At 39.1% G+C, this 26,724-nt stretch overlaps 1 protein-coding gene across 1 annotated transcript in view; it reads right to left on the reverse strand.

Annotated features, from left to right (window-relative positions):
• Positions 1–26,724, reverse strand: part of HDAC8 (histone deacetylase 8) — a 256,878-nt gene that overhangs the window by 144,072 nt on the left and 86,082 nt on the right. Inside the window, exons 5-7 of the mRNA XM_037145454.2 lie at positions 22,377–22,489; positions 18,281–18,358; positions 17,562–17,670 (exon numbers count right to left, since the gene is read on the reverse strand). Of these exons, the coding sequence (XP_037001349.1) occupies positions 17,562–17,670; positions 18,281–18,358; positions 22,377–22,489 (300 nt within the window). The remainder of the gene's footprint in view (positions 1–17,561; positions 17,671–18,280; positions 18,359–22,376; positions 22,490–26,724) is intronic.

The raw sequence follows: 26,724 nt of genomic DNA on the forward strand, positions 1-26,724 counted from the left end.
TGAGTTTGTTGTCCTTTCACTGTTCATGTTTCTTTAACTTCTTTTTCTTAGATAAGTCCCTTTAACATTTCATATAATAAGGGCTTGGTGATGATGAACTCCCTGAATTTGATCTTATCTGAGAAGCACTTTATCTGTCCTTCCATTCTAAATGAAAGTTTTGCTGGATAGAGCAATCTTGGTTGTAGGTCTTTGGATTTCATGACTTGGAATACCTCTTTCCAGCCCCTTCTTGCCTGTAAGGTCTCTTTTGAGAAATCTGCTGACAGTCTGATGGGGACTCCTTTGTAGGTGACTGTCCCCTTATCTCTTGCTGCTTCTAGGATTCTCTCCTTCATTTTTATCTTGACTAATGTAATTATGATGTGCCTTGGTGTGTTCCTCCTTGGGTCCAACTTCTTTGGGACTCTCTGAGCTTCCTGGATTTCCTGGAAGTCTATTTCCTTTGCCAGATTGGGGAAATTCTCCTTTATTATTTGTTCAAATAAGTTTTCCCACTGGTGGCTGTTCCTTTCCCCCTTCTGGTACCCCTATAATTTGGATGTTGGAGCGTTTAAAGATGTCCTGGAGGTTCCTAAGACTCTCCTCATTTCTTTGAATTCTTGCTCCTTGACTCTTTTCTGTTTGGCCATTATTTGCTGTCTTCTGGTCCACTCCATTGATTTGAGTCCTAGTTTCCTTTTCATCGCTATTGGTTTCCTGTGCAATTCCATTCATTTTAATTAGTTTTGCCTTCATATGTTTCTCTAATTTGTGGCTATAATCAACCAGTTCTGTGAGGATCGTGATCACCAGTGTTTTAAACTGTGCATCTGAGAGTTCTGCTATTTCTTCACCGCTTAGATTTATAGGCTGTGGGGCTTTGAGATCTTCTTGAGCCATTTTTGGTCTGTTCGTGCTCTTTAAGTGTGAGGAGCGGATCCTTGGACTCCCAGGTCGCTGGCTTGTGACGCTGTATGTGGGGGCGTGGCCAGAGCAAGGAAATGGCGGCGCTCTCTGCTGCTGCTCGCCGCTGGGGCCTGCTGGGTCCTGTCTAATCACCCACTTCCTCGCTTGTCTATCTGCGCACGAATGCATGACCACAGTCAACCCGCAGCCCTGCTCCCTCGCTGCTTCCCTGCAGTCGCTCGCTGGGTCGCTCACCAGGTCCAACCCTGCGCCTGGGTTCCAAGCACCTGAGTCCGTCTGACCGAATTTTCCTGTGCAACCCCGCTCCGTCAGCTGCTGGTTTCGCCCCTCTTACCAGTCGGGCTGAAGAATTTATGTTATCAGACTTCCGAAAAGTTCAATTTTCTGTGTTCTGGCTATGTTTTCTGTTGCTAATATTTAGTTATCTCTAAACTTGGTTGTGTGAGAAAGCACGGCGTCTCCACCTATGCCTCCATCTTGGCGGAAGTCATCTTTCACCTTCTTGATAGTGTCCTTTGAAGCATAGAAGTTTTTTATTTTTTATGAAGTCCAATTTATCTATTTTTTTTCTGTCGCTTGTGCTTTTGGTGTCATATCTAAGAGAATATTACCTAATTCAAGGTCATGAACATTTACATCTATGTCTTCTTTGAAGAGTTTATAGTTTTACTCTTACATTTAGACAGTGTAGACTTAATTTTTGTACACAGTTTGAGGTAAGGGTCCAAATTCATTCTTTTGCATGCTGATACCCACTTGTCCCAGCACCATTTGTTGAAAAGACTCTTCTTTCCCCATTTAATTGTATTAATACCCTTTGTGTTAAATCAATTAACTGTAGATATTTCTGGACTCTGAACTCTATTTCATTGTTCTATATGTCTGCCCTCATGCCAGCAACATATTGTCTTGATTACAGTAGCATTGTAGTAAGTTTTGAAGGCTGGAAATGTGAATCTACCAACCTTGTTCTTTCTTTTCAAGTTTGTACTGGCTATTCAGGGTTGAAGTTCCATATACATTTTAGGATCAGCTCATCAATTTCTACAAAATCAGCTGTAACTTACAGCTCTGTTTTGACCATGCTGAACTTGTCACCTTACCTTCTTCTCTGTTCCCCATCTGCTAATGATACCCCATCTTTTTAGTCATCCACGTCCAGAATTCTGGGGATCTTTCTGATTCTTCCTTTTCCTGCTGCTCTCCAGTTACCAGTCTTGCAACAATGTCTCTCCCATTCCCTCTTCACTCCTACTGCAGTACTCAAGCCCAGCCCTTATGATCTCCTTTGTGGATGCCAATAGCTTCCTAATTAATTTCACTGCCTCCAGTCTCTTAGCTCTCCAATACATCACAAACACACTACTATCAGAATAATTTTCCTTAGGGATGGTTATGATTAAGTCACATCTTTACTCAAAAGCCTTCAGTGTCCCCCCATTTTCTTTTATAATGCTTACAATTCTTAGCTTATGATTCAAAGTCCTTCATGCTCTGACTCTAGCATGCTTTTTTATCTTATTATCCAATAACTGCTTAACCCATGTTATTGTGTAGGCAAACTGAACTGTGCATGATTCACCTCACTTACTTTGTACTTTCTTATAAGCATGTTTTTTGTCATGTACTTCCTTGTGTCTGAAAGTTACCTTTCAACATGTCTATGTCATATCTATTCTTTAAAGGCTAGCTCATGTTCCATCTCTTTCATGAATAAAACATGGTAATAATGATAACAAGTAACATTTACTGAACACTTTATTCAAAACAGCACTGTTTTGTGCACTTTATATGTATTAGCTCACTTGACTCTCATAACAATTTATAAGATAGGTATTTTTAATCCTATTTTATAGATGGAGAAACAGCAGCACACAGAGCTTAAGAAATCTGTACAAGATCACACAGCTGTTGAGTGGCAGAGATAGTTTTTGAACTCAGGCAGCCTGGCACCAGAATCCATGCTCTGAACTACTACAATATAACTGCTTCCACGGCTTACTGAGCTACTACACATCAGGTGCTGGTGCCAGCCACTTTACATGCACTATGTTGTATAATGGCCATAGCAACCATAGCGTTATTGCATTTTGGGTGTTTATCTTTCTGAGCACGTTCTGATCATACCATTCCTTCATTCTAAAACCTTCAGCAGCTCCCCAAATGCTTACAGAATATAGTACACATTTTCATAGCTAAGCGTTCCAGCGTGATATTACTCCCACCCACTTTTCCAATTTTCCTTGCAAGTTGTTCCTCTCATGCACTTTACAGTCCAGCCAAACTAAACCATTGCTCTTCTTTATACGTAGCTCCTTCTTGCCTGACTTTGATCTTGCCATACCATCTGTGTAGAACATCCTTTCCTACATTTTCTGTATATTTAAACTTGACCCAGATTTTATAAACACATACACGTTCACACACTTTGTAAAGATAGAGTAATTAGCTACCCTTTAGAACCCAGATCAAATGTTACCTCCTCGATTAAGCTTTTTTTCTGAAGTGTTTCTCCCTTTGAGTGCCCACATTTTACTTCTTATGGTTTTTATAACGTTCCACATTTTATTTTATTCAGATGTGTGAATATAAATATAAATGTATATCTCCCTAAGTATCTGTAATTTTATCTGTAATATCTCCACTAACTTCCTTGAGGGTAAAACCAATACTTTATACATAGTGGGCATTCAATAAATAATCAGTAAATGAATGAAATAGCACTCCAGATTGCTTTTGGGAAAGTTTCTTTAACTATTGTAACAGTTTTCTACACTGCAAATCATTAATTTTAGGTTTTGGCAAAGCATAAAATCTCTTACCCAGAAAGGAGGGGGAGGACAAGCATTTCATTACACTACATTAGTAACTTCCCTATAAACACACAAGATATTCATTGGAAATGCAGTTTTTCTTGATGAGAAACCTGATCTCCTGGTATCCAGCAGCACATTTTTCAGACAATGCTATGCTAATGAGGAAGATAGGCTGTGGCAGCTGTTTCTATAGGCATTGCTTTGGGGAAGGTGGGTGGTGCCTGAGGGGGATAAAAGCCAGGGGTGATGACATTAATGATGCTTTTAGATGAAAGGAAACGCCCAAGAACCAAATTATAGCGTTAACCCCTTTTCTGTTATTCCATCAGGGTAGACCACAGCTTCTACTGCATGTCTTCAAATGATTCACTGGTGCCACTTCACCTCTAATTCCAGGGCAATGGGATGCCAAAAATATGGTGTTACAGTTACCCTTAATCAACATTGGTGGCAGGACCTACTATCCCAAACTTGCATCTCCAGCCAGACCTTTGACCTGTGCAAGCTCCCAGCAGGTTGGGTCTCCTGACTTCTAGCTTGCAAACCAATTTAGACTAGCCTTATCATCTTTGTTTTCCAGTAAGCACTCTTGGTATCCTCTAGAGACTTCATCAACAGAGATTAAAGACATGAGGAATTCAAAGCTGAAAAACCAAGAAGGGTGGGTTGTGAGAGGAGGAAAGAGAGGAATATTTGTTACTCATGCTGTGACCTCCCAAGGTCACCCTGAGAAAAGTTACTGCCAGCAGCAGAGCCTTTACTACAGTAGAAATTTTAAACCCATTGTATTGGATGGGATTCAGAGGGAGATTCTGTTAGGGACCCAAAACATTACTAGTCAGTGTCAAATAGGAGCTCTTTCACTTTTCACAGGTATGTTTTCTCTAATTCTCTCAATCCTATCTCAACTCGGTCACTGCTAAATCATTCTGCAAAAATTCAACCTGCCAGGGGATGCACCATATGGTAAATGCCTCAGTGATTCCTGAGTATCTATTACAAATGGTTTAGGGATGCAGGAAATTCAGGGGGGTGGTTTCACTATGATGAGGATGAAGTGTCATTTTGTTTGGGGCCAGGGGTGCTTCTTAGACACATCCAGAAGACATTTTATTTCCTATACATTTCTCTTCCCACTTTTAACATAAACAAGCTATACTGCTCCCATTGACATCTTTAGTAGAAAAAAAACAAAAAAAAATTCCAAAGCCACAAAAACCCCTCAAATTCCTAAACCCCCACACCCTCCAAAGAAAAAACAATCCTCGCATTGCTTTTGCTGTTTTAATTTTCAAAATGTAGTTTCTTAACATTTTACATGGGCATCTTTTCTCACATTGCTGAATCCATTATATTAGAACATAGATTCTGCCCTGTCCAGGACCTCTGCTGGTTAGACCATCATCCCAGTAAGTCAGGATTGTGATTTCATCCCTGGTCAGGGCACATACAAGAGTCAACCACATAGATGCATAAATAGGTGGAATGACAAATCTCTCTTTCCCCCTGCCCTCTCTTTCTCTCCGCCCCCTCTCTAAAATCAACAAATTTTTTAAAATTGAAAAAAATTTTATAAGTAAAATGATTGACTCAATATTTGAAAGATCTCCACTAAAAAAAAAGTTTGGGCCCTGGTCAGGTAGCTCAGTGGGTTAAAGTGTCATCCTGATACGCCAAGGTTGTGGGTTTCTTCCCTGGTCAGGGCACATAGAAGAAGCAACCAATGAAAGCATAAGTAAGTAGAACAACACATCGATGTTTCTCTTTCTCTCTAAAAAAAAAATCAATAAACAAAAATTTGAAAACATAGATTCTAATTGACATTTCTTTCTAACATGCTTTGTGATAAGTAGTTCTACTCATCAATTATTTGTCACCTTGGCAACAAAAAGGACTGTATACTATTTTTAGTTTGTTATTACTTATTTTTCTACCTCTTTGAAGTAAACCATTCTCATTTACACAGGGGAAAGTGAGTCATCCAGAAATAAAGGACATTACCAGTGGCCTAGACTGAATCATCAGTGCTCTCTTCACTAAACCTCAGTGTTGTTTGGTTCTTCTCACTTTTTTTCCTCATTTTTTTTATTGTTGTTCAAGTACAGTTGTCTCCATTTTCCCATCACCACTCCCGCCACCCCACCCACCCCTACCTCCCACCCTCCATCCTTTTCCCCTTTGATTTTGTCCCTGGATCCTTTATACATGTTCCTTTATGATCCTTTCCCTTCTTTCCCCCTCCCCTCTGGCTACTGTCAGTTTGTTCTTTATCTCAATGTCTCTGGTGTATTTTGCTTGCTTGTTTGTTTTGTTAACCTATGAACCCCAATGTTCATTCTTTTTTAAAAAAGATTTTTATTTATTTATTTTTAGAGAGGGGGGAAGGGAGGGAGAAAGGGAGGGAATGAAATATCAATAGGTGGTTGCCTCTCGTGCGCCCCCTACTGGGGACCTGGCTGCACAGGCATGTGACCTGACTGGGAATGGAACAGGCAACCCTTTGATTCACAGGCCCACACTCAATCCACTGAGCTACACCAGCGAGGGCAGGTTCTTCTCATTCTGAAAGGCCAGAGGCCCTAGCAAGCAGGGTGTATATTATTTGGACAGGGCATACATAGGGTAGGTTGAGAGGCAGGGTGGTTTGGAGAGCTAAGCTTAAAAATAAACAAAATTAAAGACTTAAAGAATATGAATCCTAAGGCTAGTTGTATTAATGACTATTTGATCAGGGATAGGTCATTTCACTGTTCTGAAATTACTGAGACCTCACCCATAGCACAGATTGCATTCTGCTCTGTGTCATATTATTTGGGCACATTTCTCAGCCATCCCCTTTGCAGCTTTCACAACATGGAGTTCAGGGAGAACACTGCATGGGCGGGGGGGTCAGACCAAGTTGGATCCAGTACTTGCATAGCAACTTGGACAAATCACTTCACCTCTCTGAACCTCGGTTTCCTTCTCTGTAGAAGAGTATTTTCTCCCTCACATGGTTATTGTGAGAATTAACTGATACAACATTTGCAGAAGTCTTCTAGCACCAGGCACATAGTAAGCACTCCCTAATGTTGAATAAAAAAATGAATGGCCTTAAGTCAGGCCCTTGGAGCACTGTGCTAATTCTCTCAGCGCACTAGGATACTGTTGAGTTCAGCATAGCAGACCATAGCCATGACTTCCTGAATAGTACTCTAATGTTCCCCAAAGGCAGAGGGAAATTTCATAGTGTCACTGCCTGATTATACTTGTTCTGGGAGTATAGTAATTCCTTTTCCAGTGCTGCCAATCTATTGCCTTTCACCAAACACAAACTTCACTTTAAGAAAGGGCAGAAATACAAGTGGCTTTCTGTTAGATAGAGGTTGAGAGAATATATAATTAAAGTGGAAATCTACTTCTCTGCTTTCTTAGGCCAGAAATCAGACTGGAAGCCAAACAGCTATTTGACTTTTGCAGACCCTGGATAGTGATGCCCTTGGGGGGAAAGGGGAGAGCTGGAGTCACTCCAAACTATAGTTACAACATTTGTGTGTATATTTGCTTCTTCTGCTTATGCTCTCTGCAGTTCATTTTTCTCTCTAAGCCTTGAAGAAGTCACAATTTACCCCGAGCACAGTTTAATACATACGGGTAGAGATACGGGCCTCTATCTCTGTTTCTCATTGTTTAATCATATTTTCTACACTCCCTAAATACCAGATACATCTTTCTCAGTTCAGTTGCTCTGATTCTCGAACTTAGGTATACAATAACGATTTGTTAACAATAAACATGCCCCTAGCCCTTCCCTCGCCCTTACCCAGGAGGGCCTCCCTACGATTCAAAGCTGAAATCCTGCCATATAGTTAGCACCTGGTGCAGCTCATCAAAACATAATATCCTTTCCCAGATGATTGGAAATCTCTGCAATGCCGTCACACAATGAGGTGTGCAAGAAAGAGTTTGGGGATTGATTTTCATCATTAACTTGATATTGCATGGTTTTTGTGGGACTTAAAAAGAAATGCATTTTTATTACTTTTAAGTACTGCACATAGAGCAACTCCAACTCATCATATTTTAACAGTTATTTTTCTGGGGCAGGATGTATTTTAAACATGCCTACGTTAGAGTGTCTGGTGGATCATTTAGGATCAGTGTCCTGTTGCTTGATGAAATCCAGATCACTTCAATGAAATCCAGATGGGGAAACTGGGTCTCTGGCAATGGCTGCCAGATCTTCTCCATATGAAATCTCTCTGGTCTGTATGCAAATTCAAAACTCCATATCCTGGAAATCCCAAACCAATCAAGTGGCGCTCCGCGTCTTAGTTACTGGACTAAACACAGGGAAGCGATTCATTCTTCCCTGAGGAAATAAGCATTTCTTACATACATCTATCTTGGCACAAAAAAGGCTGGCTAAGCAAATTAATAGTGTAAACAGGATTGCACTGGGGAATGTTTGTCTTACTTAAGAGAATAAACTCTTTATGCACTTTTTGCACATTCACTTATATACAAATAATTGATATACTAATTACAAATTATACGTAAAGCCTCTTCCTTGAGTTGCTTTTAGTCTACTTTGAATTACTAATATGTCCATTGCTTGAAAGTAATACAAATGCATTTTAAAATAGTCCATGATTCAGACTTACTTTCCTCTAATTAGGCCGAGTTAGTGAAGCTTCTCTATATTTCAATAGGGTGGATATCTTTCTACTGTTATCCCCAATATATTGAATACTTCTCCCAAACTTCACCTTCCTCTTCAGGATTTTCCCACCTGGAGTGGGCACACACAGATGCCTTCACCTGCAGCTCACTCCTCAGCGGCACCATCACAGTCTCCAGGCAAATGCACTGCTTTCAGTGCTTGGCACACATACACACCCTTTCACTTGTTAACTTGTTAGCTGGTTATTTGATATGGTTTTTTTTAAGAGTCTTTCATTTGGTCCTTCTTTAAGAGCCAATGGGTTTGGCTCCAGCGAAACTTAGCTTCCAGCCTTTTTTGTCAGGTGATGGACACTGGCTTTTAACTTAAATCTCTGCGTAATCCATTTCAACAGAACATGAGGATGCAGCTCATGAGGGCTAGGAGCTGCTGGGTGAATGGCAGTGTTAGGAGCAGCTATTGAAAGCTGGAACATGTGAAAGCAGAGCATACAAAGCAGTTTTCCTAGTCTAGACTGAAGGGACAGAGCAACCCTATGTTAAAGGGTGCACTTCTCAAAATTTCCTTTTATGAGCAAGGTCTTCCTGTCTCTGGATAGTTTCAGAGCACATTCTAGCACCAGAACCTATTCAACTGCTGGGAAAGAATTAGGTCACTTTCTCCAGGAGGCAGGGATCATTCAGCACTAAGAAGAGAGCAGCGAAGGTACACACCAGAGTGACAGAACAAACCCATGGGATTTCCGGAGACTGTCCTCCTTGACTTAAGAGGGAAAATAAATCACCTAGGAAGACTGTTTGCTGCAGGTAGAGGGTGCTGTCATGGTGTCCGGGCTACTTGGTGCAGGAGTTCAAGAACTTGTCATGAAAGACACTGGCCAAGAGGGGAAGAAGAATAATATAAGAACTGTTCTTCTAACCACCTGGCTTTAAACCTCAAAGGATCAGGCGAGGGGAAAAAAAAACAGTTCTCCACTGCAACCCTAACCAAGTACTAGAAATAGGCAGGGTGTGCTCACAGGCAGCACACGTTCAGGACACTTCCGATAATTAGGCACAGTATCTCCTCTCCAAATTATCCTATATTCTTGGGTGCTTCATGTTTGTTTGAATTTAATATTTTACAAGACACATCAAACTGGGAACAATAAATGAACAGCCCACTTTGGCCTCCTTTCTATGTGTGGCTAACATTAACAGTGAATTTAGTGTCTGAATCATCCATGTTTCCAGAAACAATAGACAGTTTTATATTTGCCATACCAAGTAGAGGCAGGTTAAAAGTTTATTCAATAGAACAAGAGCATTTGATATAAGTACTTGATAGAGGGCTGAGTTCAAAGTGCAAGCAAGGCTTATAAAAATGACCTAGCAGTCTGTCATCTTTATCACTGGCCCAGAGTGAGCTAGTGATGATAAAGGTGGTGCAGCTATGACCTAACTGAAGGGAGGTAGAGGAATTTTGTAAAGAATTTTCACTAGCTCTTAACATTGTGATGAAAATGGGGATGAAGATATATAATTATTTGTCCTCACATGGAAATTTCTAGAGAGTTCTTCCCTTCTTGTCAAATGAAGGGGAATTTGAAAAATTGTATTGCTTAAAGTGTTTATGTATAAATATGTATTTGTGTTGCTTTTGCCATATCACCAAGCCCCAAGGAATAGGTTGTAATTATGGGTTCTCTTTCACTGAGGATGTATCTACCTGCTTCTAAAATTGACTGATAAGAAGTTGGGAGTCCCAAGTGGCAAATAAATTCTAGATGACATCATTATAATGAAAGAAAAACCCATCATCATTAAAACATCTCTTCTTTAAATATTAACATTGAAAGTCAATAGTGCATAGAAACATTTCACTTAAATGTCCTTTAGAGATGTCCCTTGGTTCTCATTTTATTCCATGGGTATTAAATGGACAATTTATAGCATGGATGGGAAGATCTCAATCCTCTACATAGATATGGCCTTCTGCCAGGACCAAGAAGTGATATAAATTAGGTCTACAGTTGCAAAAATGTATAACATCCAAAATCTGTCAATACTAGTCTAAAACAACACATGAAAAGGATATTAATTACATGAGATAACCTCTATAAAATGACATATGACACTATTCACTTTCTAAAGGAGGAAAGCAGGATTTTCTCCATTGAAGATAAAGGAAAAAGCAGATTTACAGAATGTCCACGTTTCCAAACTTTAAAACCTAAGACATAAAATCTGGCAATATTTACTCTTGGTTTCTATCCATAAAATTACAAATTAAATCCTCAGGATTAAGATATTTGTTTGAGGGGCAAAAATCTAAATTGCACATCCACAAACAGAAACACAATGGATTATGTATACTACAGACTGTGTGGTTCATTTGCATAAACTTAGGGGTTTTTCTGCAACGCTCTGAGATCAAATTTTCCAAGAAGTCTTAGGATGGTATTTTCTCCTCGTGAAGAAATTTCATACTTCTGCATGACACGCTGGAGACAATGTACCTAATGGTTAATAGGCAGAGAGCCATGTGTTCTAACTCTGGCTTTATCACTTCGTAGCTGCGTGACCTTAAGCAGCTCAACCTTTCCAAGCTCCCATTTTCTCACTTGTAAGATAGAAATGAGAATACCTACCTTTGTAGGTGCTGTAGACTGTGTGATACTATAAGCATCAAATAAATGTTTAGTGCTATTTCTGGCACAGGCAAGGGCTCCCTAGGAGCTAAACTCCAGGGTGCAAAGGCCTCATCTCTCTTGTCTGCAACCAATGCCTAGGTACAGTGCTGGCATAAAGCTGTCACAAAAGTTGTATGCTTGGTAAATGAATGAATAAAACAGAGTCATTATACTTAAAGACACACAAATCCCTCTGTTGTTGCATGGTAGCTGTTCCCCCTTTTATTCTTGTTAACTAATGTTTTAAAAAATCCTAGGTGACTTAAGGTGCTTGATTCTTTTGTTGGAAGTTCAGCATGGCTTCAGAGAGGTCAGTCTTGACCTAAGACCCACAGGAATGGACCCTGCGCTTAAAACACCACTGACTTCTATTCCAGAGGCTATGTCAGGGTCTAAGGAAAATTCTCATGCAATTAAACATAAGCTACAGAAAGTATATATAAAAGTATTTGCTAGTCAGGGAACGTGTATGAATGACCCATGAACATGGATACCAGTGTGGGAATTGACTGTGGGAGTGGGGGTGGGCTGGGCGGAGGAGGGCGGAGGGGGAAAAATTGGGACAAGTGTAATAGAATAACAATAAAATATTTAATTAGAAAAAGAAAGTACAGACACCTGGAGGGAGGGGGACAAAGGGGGGAAATTGGGAAAATTATACCATAAATAAAACGATTTTAAAGTAAAAAATAGTAGTTGCAATATGTTTTTTCTCTTCCTTGTTGGATAGCAATAGAACTCAATATAGATAGACAAAGGAATTCCCCACAGGAATAAAAACTTAGGCTTAATGCGCGCTTCCTTTAATGAGCTTGCTGTTGTCCCAGAGAACGAGTTCTTTCTGGATAGGCTATTCTGGTTAATCCAGGAACAGTAGAATTAATGTTTGAAAAAAGCAGTTGAGCTATAAAAATTATTTAAAATAGAAAAGTATAATATTTCTCTCATAAAAGGAGGCAAAAATAATAAGTTGGGTTTTTTGTTGTTTTTTACTTCCAGGATCTCTGAATTTTTCCCTCAGGTCAGTGCTCTTTGATGGGGAAAGAGGGTTTCTTTCCATTTTAAGTTACAGAATACAAGGTTTGGGATTCAAATAAAAGACCAAGGACCAAATACAGGTAGATTCTTATTTTAACAACTACTGTTATAAACCCTAATTCCCTGGAATAAGATTATTCCCTTCGTTGGGCTGATAGTTTTCACCAGCAAAGTTTTGCATATGTGGATATAAAGACTGCTATTGAATGAGAAGTCCTGTTTAATAGAGCCTTTCATAAGTCCTATTCATTGAGAGGTCTGCTTAACAATGTGTTTTCATTTTGGTGAAATATTTATACAGTGTCTGTACTTAATTACCTCACAAAGTTAAATAGTTGAATATTCTTAATAAAATGTGAGTCGTTTTTTCAAAATATTGAACTATCCACTTTAGTGTATTTTGAATCCATACACATTCTAAGCACCATATATGTATCTTTCCTATGAGATATATACTAATAATTGGACATTTAGTAAAGAATTGGCTCCTGGCTGTTAGGGCTATAAAACCATAGGTAAGATACAAATTAAGAAGTTTAAGCACAATTCTGATTTTCTTCTTCAGACTATGCATATTCCAAGACAGTTCACAGCGAGTGAGTAGTTTGGTCATCCTGCAAGATTGCACATTCAGAGTGGCACCCTACTATTTATCAAAACGGCTCTGGAATCAGCAGCAAGGAAGCATTGGGTTGGCCAAAAAGCTTGTTTTTTTTTTTTTTTTGCACGATGTTTCCAGTAGTACTTAGTTATCTTTAACTTCATTCAAAACAGTCTTCTTAGATTGTATTGTGACAGCTGTCGCTTCAGTGTGCATTTTTAAAAATTTTATCAAAATTGGTGAATTTGTGTGTAGCTATTTTAATACTGAAGATGGAAGAAAATATGCAACATTTTTGAAATATTGTGCTTCATTATTTCAAGAAAGGTAAAAATGTAACTGAAATGCAAAAAAAAAGATTTGTGCAGTGTATGGAGAAGGTGCTGTGAGTGGTTGAGTGTGTTTTGCAAAGTTTTGTAAAGTTTCGTGCTGGAGATTTCTTGCTGGATGATGCTCCTTGGTTGGGTAGACCAGTTGAAGTTGATAGCAATCAAATCAAGACATTAATCTAGAACAATTGTTACACCAAGCAGGAGCTAGCCCATATACTCAGAATATCCAAATCAATGAAGTTGTTGGTGAAAATCTAAAATGTGCCTTTTATTTTATGGAAAAAGTGAAATAGACTTTTTAGTAAACGCAGTACTTGTCATTGTCCTCTCTCACAGTCCTTAATTATATACATAGCCAAAGGCATCAACACAGCTGTTTTAGGTGATAGCTTAACCATTAAGACTATCTCACACTGCATTTAAACACAATTACAGAGCAAACAGGTTAAACATAGGTAAAGTAGTATTTCCTCTTTCAGATAACACAGCTTGGGAAATAGCTAACATTCCCTTTACCAAAATAGCTTTCCTCTGCCATCAAACTGTGTGTGTATATGTATATGAGGCTGAGGTGGGGTGTGGGCTTCCATGTAAACCAAGAATATAATATACCTCTATCATCTCTATACTGGGGCCATAGCTTCTATTAGAAGGAGATGTGCTTTGAAGAATAATGTTGATGTTCCTTTAGGCTGGTTAAAACAGGGTTCTACTTGCAATACCAACTCTAGTAGCTCACATGGAAACTATGGGAAGCTTTGGGGAATCAGGGACCCTGACCTTTCTAAATCAGTATGGAATGACATAGGAAGCTCTGACTGTGAAATTGTTTTTTACATAAAATGGAACCCAAGGTCTTTTGTTGTTCAAAACTTTCACATAAAGATTTCATATCTGGCCTATTAAAAAAGAAGTCTAAAGCCATTTATAAAATAAAGAAGGTATTGTGTTGGCCAAAAAGTCCATTTAGTTTTTTTCATAAAATAGTAAAAAAGCACATTTTTCATTTTCAGCAATAACTTTATTGATTTGGATATTTTGAGTACATTGACTATCTCCCACTATTGGCTTCTAGTGGGTAGAGGCCAGGGGTGCTGCTAAACATCTTCCAATGCATAAGGCAGCCCCACAGCAATGTATTTGGCCAAAATGTCAAGAAACTTCGCAAACCACTTCAACACGTTTGGCCAGTCACAGCACCTTCTCCATACACTGCACAAATCTTTTCTTGCATTTCCATTGTGTTTTTACCTTTCTTAAAGTAATAAAACATAATATGCCGAAGACATTGTGTACATTTTTCCATTTTCAATATTAAAATGGCTGCAAAAAATTGACCAATTTTGAGGTTTTTCTTTTAAATGCACACCAATATGACAGCTGTCGCAATACAATCTAAGAAACGTGTTTTGAATGAAGTTAAAGACAATGCAGTGCTACTAGAGCCATCGTATGGAAAAAAAAAAACTTAATGAACTTTTTGGCCAACCCAGTATATTCGACTTTAACATAAAACCATTAGGTTCCTGCCTGAGTAGCTAGCAAAGTCCAAAAAGGCTATAGCAGAGGAAAAACTTTGAGGGAAAAAAGGAAGGGAGGGAGGACGGAAGGGAAGAAAGGAGGGAGAAAAGGAAGATGAGAGAGAAAAAGGGCCCATGAACCCCAAGGGGAGAGGCAGTTACAAGAAGTAAAGTGGAAACTGAATGCCAAACAAAAGCCAGAGCATCTTGTAAGTGAACAGGTAATAAAGAGGTCCTTTACTTATCTCAGGAAAAGAGTGATCTAAAAATCCAGTGGGTTCATGGAACAAAAGGGATGAAAAGAAGACAGCAGATATGGCAAATGACTCATTTTTACATGAGCAAGTCATTCTTATGTCTGCTGTATCTGAGTAGGCAGATGGGTCAGAGGTCATAATGGCAAATGTGCAAGAAACTCTGGTTCCAAACAGCAAACCAGAAGTATTTACAAGTGTAATGACCAAAAGCAAGTGATATAGTTAGGAGGGTTCACCCTCTGCAAACTATTTAGTTTGCAAAGATTATTGTTTTTGTTTCCCTTTGCCTATACTGCTCTGTCACCCAATTCCTGTTCCTCTGAATGCCCAGGATACTCCAGCTCTAACCCTTTCAAATTCTGCTGTCAAGAAAAGCGCTGTGAGAACCATACATCTAATGGCAGAGAGTGGGTGAGGAGGAAAAGTTGTGGCAAAATTCCATTTTAAGGCCTATTTCTAATTGTAGGGTAAAAGTATGTTTCCTGTTAAAGGAATTTCAGATATTAGACCAACAGATGGGAGAGATGTTTGGGTCAGGAAGCCTCCCTGGCACCCTTGGAATCAGAGGTGCCTTCACATAACACCCTGACCAGACTTGACTTCTGAAAGAAATCAAAGGGAAAAATTATTGTACCTCTAATGAAAACCTGGAACCTGTTATCCTGGATGGTCACTGTGCAGATTGCTGGTGTGGCTCCGCAGGCAAAAGGGGCCCTGGGAACTATAAACTGATGAGTGTCTGGTACTTTAGTAGGCAAGCTGGAAGATTCTTTAATAAATGCTGGCCTCCTGTAGACTGGGGTGGGGGCAGGAATGGGGTTTCTGGAAGGAGAGATCATATGTGATCTCCCATGGATCTTTTCCTTGGGGCTGGACTCAGTTTTACAATGCTTCTAATTAATTTTGATACCGACACTTTTTTAAAACATGACCTCTCGGGGAATTTAAAATATTTTTTATATACTAGGAACTAGTTTAGAGAGAGAAAATGTAGGGGAGAAACAGACATTTTTGTGACTGCAAAAGGGTAAATAGTAGACTTCCTTGGGGGATAGGCACTGGGAAAACCTCAAGTCTGCAGATAATTCTCAGCCATTTCCAACACTGAAGTGCCAAGGTGATGGGGGCTAAAGGAAAGTCTCAGGCACTTTTATAATTGGCAGATGAGCTTCAGTAGGGGCATGTGTAAGGTAATCCATTTGGGGGGCAGATAGTATAAACTACACTTGTAGGATGATGGGTGCTGACCTTTCAATTAAGGCTCAGGAAAGAACTCTAGGAAACCTTATGTACAGAGCACTAAAGAGAACAACCTAGTTTCCTGTTATGGGTACAAAAAGGTAGCAAAATGTTGGGCACTGTCAAGAAGGGGATTAAGAGAAAAACAGAGTAATTTTTTTACACAGAAGCATAGGACATTTTTATCGGTAAAGTCAAATAAGTGGCTCTGATTGGCACATCTCAAGGATAGAACAGAGCCTAAGGCAAACATGAAGGGCAATTAAAACCATCAATGGCAGGCTCCAAAAACAAAAAGGCCTTTTCAGTCTGACAGTATAGAGGTAGCCAGTGACCTGATCCAAATTCCGAAGAGGCTATAGCTAAGAGGCACCTTTGAAATATAAAAGTTTCTAAAAAGATTTGTATTTATTTTTAGAGATAGGGGAAGGGAAGGAGAAAGAGAGGGAGAGAAACATCAACTGGTTGCTTCTCGTGCACCCCCTACTGGGGACCTGGCCTGCAACCAAAGGCTGGGAAATGATCCGCCACCTTTCACTTTGCAGGATGATGCCCAACCCACTAAGACACACCAGCCAGGGCAAAACAAAGTTTAAAAAAAATTAATGCTTCTCCTTTGTTTATATAACTTCCAGTGATGATGACCAATGCAGGCTCCTTTTGGAAGTCCTTGATTCTATCAGAGGTTGGGAGAAGTCTGATCTGAGTGGGGAAAGGATCAAAAACTCCTCAGTTGCATCACTTACCTTCAGTAACATTCACTTGCTGACTTCTAGTCAGACTCACTTGCTCTACTGCCAATGTCAGCAGTGAATTTATACCTGAACAATATGAGTACAGTCACCCCCCATTCTGTAGGGGTTTTCAGCCCCAATGGTCTACACATTGGCAACAAACTGTTTCCCTACAAGTGGCTGTAATTTAACACAATAACCATAGTGTAAAAAGATTACATAGTGAAAGATTTCTTAAAAAAAAAAAGAAAAGAAAAGAAAAGAAAAGCCCTGGCTGGTGTAGCTCAGTGGGTTGAGCACGGGCCTGTGAACCAAAGGATTGCAGTTCGATTCCCAGTCAGGGCACATGCCTGGGTTGTAGGCCAGTCCCCAGCAGGGGATGTACAAGAGGCAACCATACATTGATATTTCTCTCCTTCTTTCCTTCCCTTCCCCTCTAAAGATAAATAAATAAAATTTTAAAAAGAACAGATTTCTGATCCCAATTGTAACACAACAGATAGAACTCAAGAAAATAGAATAAAGAACTCTCTAATATTCACACTAGTGGACAGAAGCAGATCTCCATAACAGAAAACCAAAGAGGCTCTCCCAAACGAATGGTTACCTGATCAAATAAGCATAATATTGCTTATGGATAGTGTACAAAAAAAGCTGTGTAAGTAGACAGTGCCTTTCCCCCTACAAACTGTTCTTTGAAAACAAGAATTCTGTGAGTCGCAGCCATTTCATCTTATAGAACTGTGAAGTACTCGTTACTGACTCAGCATCACTGCCATACCTTTCACAGATGTGGTAATACTTCTCATCCTGTATGCCATCTTGAATGGGCACGTTCACACTGTAGTACCGTCCCTTCCCTAGGCCGACATCAGACACATCACCTGTTCCTGTGGAAGAGAGGGGCACCATGACCAGTTTTAAGAACATGAGAATTAGAAAACTTGAAGGATTCTCTGATGGGAATTCAGAAGACCAAGGGCCAATGAGGAGCACCATCCTGTGATGGTTTCTAAGGGACTGAAATGAGGAAAATCAGATGGGGAAGTGACTGTGGGAAACAATGTTGGGGAAGCAGAAAACTGATAAGAAAATGGAAAAACCTTAGATTCCATCTGTCTGGAAAAAAAAAGAGATTAACTCCTATGTTTGACTTTCCATATATAGTAACTAAAGTTGATATAATATGTATATCTTGGCAGTTGTCAGGGTTTGGGGAGTTACACAGGGTATTTGATGTAAGTGCACAGTAAGTGTAAGTGAGCTATCTATTAAAGTCATCTGGACTAGGCACAGGCCCGTAAAAGTCATCTGGAATAAGAAGCAAGATCATATTCCTCTTATTGTCACCTGAAACGATCTGTGTTAAAATTTTTGCATAAATAGAACCAATAAGGTATTAATAGCATGGAACTATCCAAAAAATAAGATATAAGAAATGTATAGACCAACTGCAGTATTTATTCCTCAAATGTAATACTGAGTACACAGAGCACTTGCCTGGGAAAAATCCCGGGGAAAATTTGTGCAGAGACACCGTCATGACAGTGGAGGTGAAGCTGAAGGCATCTTCTACACCTACCAGAGAAAGAAACAGAAGAATAATTTCATGTATGCAACTGCTGTCAACAAGTGAAACTTTAGAAAGCAGCTGTGGAAGGGAAGGGAGACAAGAAGGTAGCAATAATAAAGCTAACAAGGTGAGGAACGAAGTAACAAAACACTTTGGTCTTTGATGTCTGTCATTACAGGATGTGGTTCCATTTCAAATTCATGGCAAGTTAAAACTGGACTTCCCCTTTCCAAGCAGTGGGATGTCCAGGCTGTCTTAGAAAACCTGTTCAAAAAGGGAGGGAAGGGCTTGAGCTCAGAACTGAGGAATTATCAACAGAGCTGAATAGGGAAACTGGCACTAACTTGGAAGTTGTATATTTTGTTTTGTTTCTGTGGTTCGAGTTAAATTATTGGGATTTAGTGCAAAATAAGTATGATGTGGCAACCCTCGAAAAATCCTGACCAATAACAACACAAGGCATTATACGGTGAGACCCAATTGTAAATTGCCTCTCACTATGACACAGATTTGGTTATAAATGCAGTTCTCCGAAAGTGTGTACTAAGTAACTTACGGTACATCTTTCTGGCTAAAACACAGAAGGCTGAAAGTAGCCCTGGCCTTGTTCCTTAATAGCAGTTTGGAAATCGATTGGGGCTGAGGGAAACTTTTCTAGAAAGGAGTCTCCTTTCCATTTAAACAAAGTCACAAAATGAAGAGAGGCCTGGGAGATAGAAGATGTAACTCTTATAAGCCACTACTTATTCAGATAAACACACTGCCCACCTCCACACCTTTCTTCCCTGAATCACATATTGTCAAATAATCCCTCTGTAAAATGGAAGGACTATTATTAGCAAATTCATGCACTATACTCTTTTATACTTTAAATAAAGAAATTGTCTCTGTGTTTACTTAACACATTCAGTCTTCATTAGAGGCTAACAGTGACCTTAAAAAAATATTAACTCTATTTGTATATCACAAGCATGTTTGAATTTCCCAAGCCTTATGTTCTGCCCTAGGGAGGCAGTTAGAATCAGTTAAAGGCTCCAGGCACAAAGCATTAAGTAAACAAAATAAAACAAAACAAAATAAATTAAAATAGCATTTTAACTTAGCAAGTGAAGTATAATTATTTATACTTCCAGAAAATCCTGATTATTTATCCATCCAGAAAGGTGGTACCAATTTACACTTCTACCAGTGGGGTCAGAGAGTTCCAATTTTTCACACCCTGACTAGCACTGGGTGTTATTATTCTTTTTAATCTTTCACAGAAAGAGTGGTCTTGTTCTAATTTGCATTTCTTTTAGTATTAGGGCCTTGAGCATTTTTTCATATGTTCAGTAGTCATTTGTATCTCTTCTCACAGGAAATGCCATTAAGCATTGTTAGAAAATTCTACTTTTCATTGACAGATCAGTGGATCATATGGGGCTTGGAGTGAATGAGAAGAGTGGTAGGTTGTAGAAAAAAGAAGGTGAGGACAAGTAGGAGTGCTAGTGAAGCCATCACAGAATGCTAGTTATGGAATCATGGGAGGATTTAAAATAAACCGAATGTGTAAGAATTTGGAGGTGGGGCAGGGGTCACTGGAAGGGAGGTGCTGAAGAGGGGAAATAAACTGAAATGAAACACACCATAAAAGTGGGCTAAAACAGGAAACCCTAAATGGTGTAGAAATAACATTGCAAATGGAAAAAACGGTTTCAGGTGACAGTCTTGTTTCATTCTTATGTGGTTCAATAGAGTTGATGGCTATTCTTAAACTCTGATGCTAATTGTTTGAATTTCATAATCATTCATTCATTCAACAAATATTTCACTGAACCTCTACTACAATGTTTGCATAGTTCTGTTTATTCAAGTCATTGTTCACAACAGAAAAAAAGTAAACAACCTGATCTGTTTTGGAGGAAATGAAAGTTTCTATGAGAGAAGACATGAATGAATTACAGAATTAACAATATAAGAGTATCTAATTAAATATTAAGTCAGCAATATAAATGATGCAGTTGAGCAGGGGACAGAACATGGGCTACAGTGGTCACAGCAGATCTGCTACTGTTGGAACTTGAGCTTCTGGGTAGAACTTGGAGGTGCAAAAGGGGAGGAGAAAACAAAACTAAGTTAGGAAAAACTGATGCCAAATCAGGGGGATGGACACAGTGATACATGTTTAGTGATGATTGAGTAGCCTGGACAGCAAATTGTGAGAGAGAAGGCTGGAGAGAGGAAGTGAGGCCTCTTTGAAGCAGACCTCGAAAGACAGGGTGAAGAGTGTGGACTTGACCATGAAGACCACTGTTTTTCAAAGTGTGGCCTATGCAACAACTGGGGTGTTATTAAAATGTGGATTACCAGGTTCCATACCAGACCCACTAAATATGAACATCTGGCAAATGTGGGCCAGGAATCTGCATTTTAACACCAGCTTCCCAGGTCATCATGATAGACATTTGAGTTTGAAAACCATTGCTATAGGCCAAGGGCTAGCAAACCAAGTGGCTACATAATATTGGGTTGGCCAAAAAGTCCGTTTAGTTTTTTTTTGTAAAATAAAAGATACCTTATTCATTTTCACCAATAACTTTATTGATTTGGATATTTTGAGTGTATTGGCTATCTCCCATGTGGTATGACGTTGATTGATCTCAATGAATGTTTCAATTTGTTCACTGGCAACTTTAACTTATCTACCCAACCATGGAGCATTGTCCAGCAATAAAATCTCCAGTATAAAACTTTGCAAACCACTTTTGACATATTTGATCAGTTGCAGTGCCTTCTCCATACACTGAACAAATCGTTTTTTGCATTTCAGTTGCATTTTTACCTTTCTTGAAATAATAAAGCACAATATGTCAAAAATGTTGCATATTTTCTTCCATCTTCAGTACTACAATGGCTACACACAAATTCACCAATTTTGTAAGTTTTTTAAAATGCACACTGATATGACAGCTGTCATAGTACAATCTAACAAAATTGTTTCAAATGAAGTTAAAGGTAACTAAGCACCACTGAGCCATCTTACAGAAAAAAACAAACAAACTTTTTGGCCAACACAATATTTTAGGCTTTCCAAACTACATGGCCTCTGTTGCATTTTTCCCCTTTACAACCTTGTAAACATGTAAAAAAATTATTCTTAGCTCATTGGTCATACAAAAACAAGCCATGGGCCAAATGTTATCCTTGTTATAGGTGACAAGGAGCCTCTGAAGGTTTTTGAGCAAGGCGGTATTTTGCATTGGCTGAGTATTTAGATATTCAGTGGACACTGTTCTCAAGGTAGTATGTTGGTTGTTTTAACCCTTCCCTCTTTCTCTGTTACCTTTAGTATTCTGTTATCATTACATGGCAGCACCCATCTGGGTGAACTCTCTGGAGAGGTTTCTCCCACAAGAAATTTTTTTTTGTGGGTACATAGGAGGGCCAATGAAGTGTTCTAAGAGGAAATTAATGGAGTTCAGGCAAATTGTTAAAGATTCTGCTGCTATTAAAAGTTAGAGAGAAGATGCCCTGGGTTTGTTTGTGCAGGACTAAATATTGTAGCAATACAAAGAAAGTGGCAGAGATTTTTATTGCTATGTGAGTTGGTATCCGCATGGTGAAAAATTTGAGATGTTTTGTCATGCACCCATTCTGAACTTGTCAGAAGCATCAAGACTGCCAGCTCAAACTGCAGATTTCACTGAGAACATAGGGAAGTGGCCTGAGGGACATTACTGAGCTTTGGAGTAAATACTATGTAAGATTTCCACTTCTTAATATTCTCTTCTGGAAAGCTTTGCTACTGGAGGAGAGAAGAGGAGAAATTATAGGAACCTGGTATTTTAAACTCAGCAGCTTCATCAGCAAAGGAGGAATTGCATTAGTTAGAAGAATCTGTACTCTTACCTATTTCAGGATTCTCAATTAGGAAAATTTCAATTGCAACAGGTACTTCTCCTTTTACCAGCTGCCTAGAAGCAACTGTACTGATAAAAACTTGTTGTCCTAGCAGCGAAGCACCCTTGAAAGTGAAGGGCTTACCATCTCCATGGTGCAGATCCAAATCCACATAGAGAATACGGTCAAATTTCCGTCGCAATCGTAATATTCCCAGGACAACATCATTGAGATAACAAAAACCAGATGCTTCATCTCTGCAAGAAAATAAGTTGCTACAGCCAACAGCCAAAAGCAATCCAAGGGAGTCTTTACAGCCAAGGATCTAGCCCTTGAGATCTATTCCCTTACAATTCCCCCTTCTTTTTAGAAAAACAAAAATCTACCTACAAAGACCGTATAGTAAATGCTTCAGAATGATCAGGGAATAAAGCATTTTGGTAAGCTAAATATTCAGATTGATTGGCAACATTTTCCATTCAGAATCCCAGATTTTCAAATAGTTAGAATATTATAATTATATTCAACAAAACGACCTTTCTCCAATTATTCAGGAATCATTAAAAACTTGTAGTACCCTGGAGTCATCATAATGAACACTGATTATCACTTATAGGACTTTAAGAAAGCCAGACCCTAGGGGGGGCCATAAAGACAATCTTGCTCTGCCAGATGTAGAAGATGTTGGAGATAGAATTCTCTGTACTGGTGCTATGACATAACCTTAAGGGTTTGTTTGTTTGTTTTTTTAGTAAGTCTTGGCCGTTCTTGCTCGTAAAAGCTAGGTGTAGAATGTATGAAAGTATAGCCTCCTGGGCAGCGCAATGTGGTTACCTTTCTGTAAATGTAATTATTACAGTGGAGACCGAAGCAGCCTCTTCTAGAGTTATTTTGTTTCCTTCACTAAAATTGTCTTCATTGACAATACTAGTGCCCTTTCACTTTTTTGCTCTATTGTGTCACGTTAACCTCTTGTGAACATTATTAACTACTCTCTTATCATGCTTCCATTAATCCTGTTGAGTATATACAGATCATTTTTTATCACCAAAAGTATACTATAATTTATTTTCATTGCCTCATCCCAAATGCTTCAGTTTCTTTTGCTTCCACTGTCTTCGAATATCCAGCACATTTTTCCACTTGCCCCCCACCAATTTCTCCCTCTTTTACTTGAAACAGAATTCTAGGCATGAGCATCATTTAAAATGGCATCTTTAGTACTATGAGATTTAGCTTTTTCTGGTGCCTACCTACACAATGCATAAATGTCATGAAATCTCTTCTGGTATGATGTTTCATATTCTGAACAATGCCCTGCTTCACAGGCTAAATCAATGAGACAGGTATATTGGTGAGCAGGAAGTTAGTAAAAAATATCACTAGACATTGATTTTACACATAAAGGTGAACTCAGCAATCATCTACCAAAAGAATAGCTTGGCCTTAGGTGTACAACCAGGAAGAAACTATTTAGAGAAAAATATTTGTTCATCCATGAATTTTCTGCAAATAAGAGTTTAATATGTGATTTTGAAAGTTCTTGTGATGCTATGTTCCAATTTTGAAAAGCTCACATTTTATAAGTCTACTGTCTTAGCACATCAAAAAAGAAATAATTTATCTTCCTACTGAACATCAATAACTTTCATGTAGGTGGAATGGAATATTAAGTGTTAGGCAAAAAGAGGAGGGAGATGAGGAGAAGGAGAAATAGGTATCATTACAAGATATACTTCCTTCCCTCACAGAACCTATAATTAAATTATGGAGATAAGTCATAAGCATAGAAAAACAAAACAAAACAAAAAAACACAAAAGGCAAGCAGAAGAAATATGGCATGTACAGAAGAATGCAGAGAAATTCTGTAGACAAAATTGACAATGCAGAGTGATCTCATTACATTAGTAAACTTTTTATAAGACTTCTGGAAATCTAGAAATTATGCACTTGGAAATCAGCAATGGTTAAGAAGCTCCCCCCCTTAGTGTTCTGAGAGTCCACATTGCCCTAGCATATTCTAAAGGAAGAACTATCTTCATGCTTCCTCATGACTCCCATAAGACTCATGGATGACTTCTTTGTTTACCTGCCTTTATAAAACTCCTGGATCCTTTCCTTTTTTTTTTGAGATGGTCCTAATTAATGAACATTCTCCCTATGGCAATAGGCTGAATAATGATGACGATGATGACATCTGGAATTTAGAAAGGTCTTTGTGTGTAGTATTTTCCTAATATTTTCTTAAATTAAAGGAGCTCAGTTCTTATTGATTTATAGAAATAAATAGCCCTGACTGTGTAGCTCAGTTGGTTAGAGTGTCATCCCAATATGCCATGGTTGTGGGTTTGATCTTGATAGGACACATACAAGAATCAACCAATGAATGCATAGTTAAGTGAAACAAAAAATCATTGTTTCTTTCTCTCTCTCTTCTTCTTTCTCTAAAGTTAATAAATTAAAAATTAATTAGATAACTAAATAAGTGCTTAGCTAAACAGAATATTCCTAAAATTCTCAGAAAATAAGTAAATTGAACTTTCAAGACTTAACGTACTAAAAAAGTATTCCTATAAAGTAAACTCAGAGTCATCACAAGAATGGTGGTATGAGAGGTGCCCCTTATAGTTTAACAAGTTTCACAGCTATAATTAAACAAAGTATTCCCTGTTCTACACACAAACACATCTGAGAGATCTGTGCATTAAAACATCTGATGGTGGGCAATGGGTGAGTCTGAGTGAGGGGAGGAGGGAAGAGAGGAAGAGCTAAGATGGGTGCTACTGATGTACTTGGAGCCCTCTCTGGGTCTTGGGAGAGGGGAGGAGTCAGGTTGCCCCTGAACTCACTCACTTCAGCCCAGAGCTGCAGAGAAATACACTGAGTGTTCCTGCAGGAGTGGTCAGTAGGCGCTGTGGATGAACCCAGTGACCTGGGCAAAAACAGAGCACAGAGGTGTGGCCAAGGTTGTCTAGGGGCTGCCAATTCCAGGCACTAACACAAACCCATTGAGCCTGGCCCTCTTCCCTCACCTTTCCAGAACTCCCCTCTCATCCCCCTCCCAGAGCTACCAGCAGGCCCTGGATGGGTAGCAGTCAGTTTCAGGCTACAGAGCACATTATCTGCAGCCTGAGAACTAGACAGGCAGAAGTATTTTTACCCCGAGTTGCAGTGGGACACACAGTGGCTAATCCCAATGGCAGGGGTGAAGATACAGAGGTGAGGCTGCTGAGGTCTGGCATTTACCACTACTGGGAGAACAAAGCCACAAAGGAACCAGCTGGCCTCTCTCCCAGCTCATCCCACCCCCAACCAGTTCAGCTGCATTTCTGGCAGTGTCTGCTGCAGGGTCTCACAGGTTCAGAGCCCCATCGTCCACTACATTTCCCCACAGGAGTGCTGCTCTGAGACTGAGGTGACCTGGTAACAGAGGAGACACCCACATCCCCAGGGAATACAAGGTATTTTCCACCACCCTAAAGGGATCTCTAAAGGGATCCAGTGCAAGAGAAAGTAGAAACTTGCACTTTAGAGCCACCTACTGGAAGTGAAAAGAAAGACTTCTTATCAACCTAAAAAGTAGAGAAATGCCACTCTTTAAATTAAAAAAAAAAAAAAAAAGAGAGCAGATTTCATCTTCATAGATGCTTAGGCAGAGAAATAATCCATCAAATTCCACGAATAAGCAAGGTAATGACGCAGGACAGAAAGATAATATAAAATCTCCAGAAAATAAACTTAAAGACATGAAAATATGTGATTTAAATGACAGAGAATTCAAGATTGCAGTTCTGAAAAAAGTCAACAAGATACAAGAAAACACAAATAGGCAGTTTAATGAACTCAGAAGTAAAAATCAATGAACAAAAGGAGTACATTCCTGAAGAGACTTAAATCTTAAAAAGGAACTAAACAAATTCTGGAGGTGAAGAACTCAGTAAAAGAGATGAAAAATGAAGTAGTGAGTTTAGGAAGTAAAGCTGACCAGTTGGACTTCCATTAATTTTTTTTGCCTTTGTTTCCCTTGCCCAAGGTGATTAGCAGAAAAAAATACTGCTACCAGAGAAGTCTGAAATTGTAGTGCTAATGTTCTCTTCCAGATTTTTATGGGTTTGTGGTCTTTTTTTTTTCCATTTTGACTTTATTCTTGTGTATGCTGCAAGGTGATCTAGTTTCATTTTTTGCATGTATCTGTCCAATTTTCCCAGCACTATTTATTGAAGAGACTATCTTTATCCCGTTGAATTTTCTTGCCTCACCTGTCATGTATTAATTTACCATATAGGTGTGGGTCTATTTATGGGTTTTCTGTTCTATGCAATTGATCTATATGCCTACTCTTATGCCAGTACCAGGGTCTTTTGATTACAATGGCATTCTAGAATAGTTTCATATCAGGTAATGTGATACTTCCAACTTTATGCTACTTTCTCAAGACAACTGAGGCTATTCAGGGTCTTTTTGGTTCCCTAGAAATTTTGGGGATATTTG

Source organism: Artibeus jamaicensis, unplaced genomic scaffold, assembly GCF_021234435.1.
Source record: "Artibeus jamaicensis isolate MK-2021 breed Jamaican fruit bat unplaced genomic scaffold, CSHL_Jam_final contig_2377, whole genome shotgun sequence".
Taxonomy (NCBI): domain Eukaryota; kingdom Metazoa; phylum Chordata; class Mammalia; order Chiroptera; family Phyllostomidae; genus Artibeus; species Artibeus jamaicensis.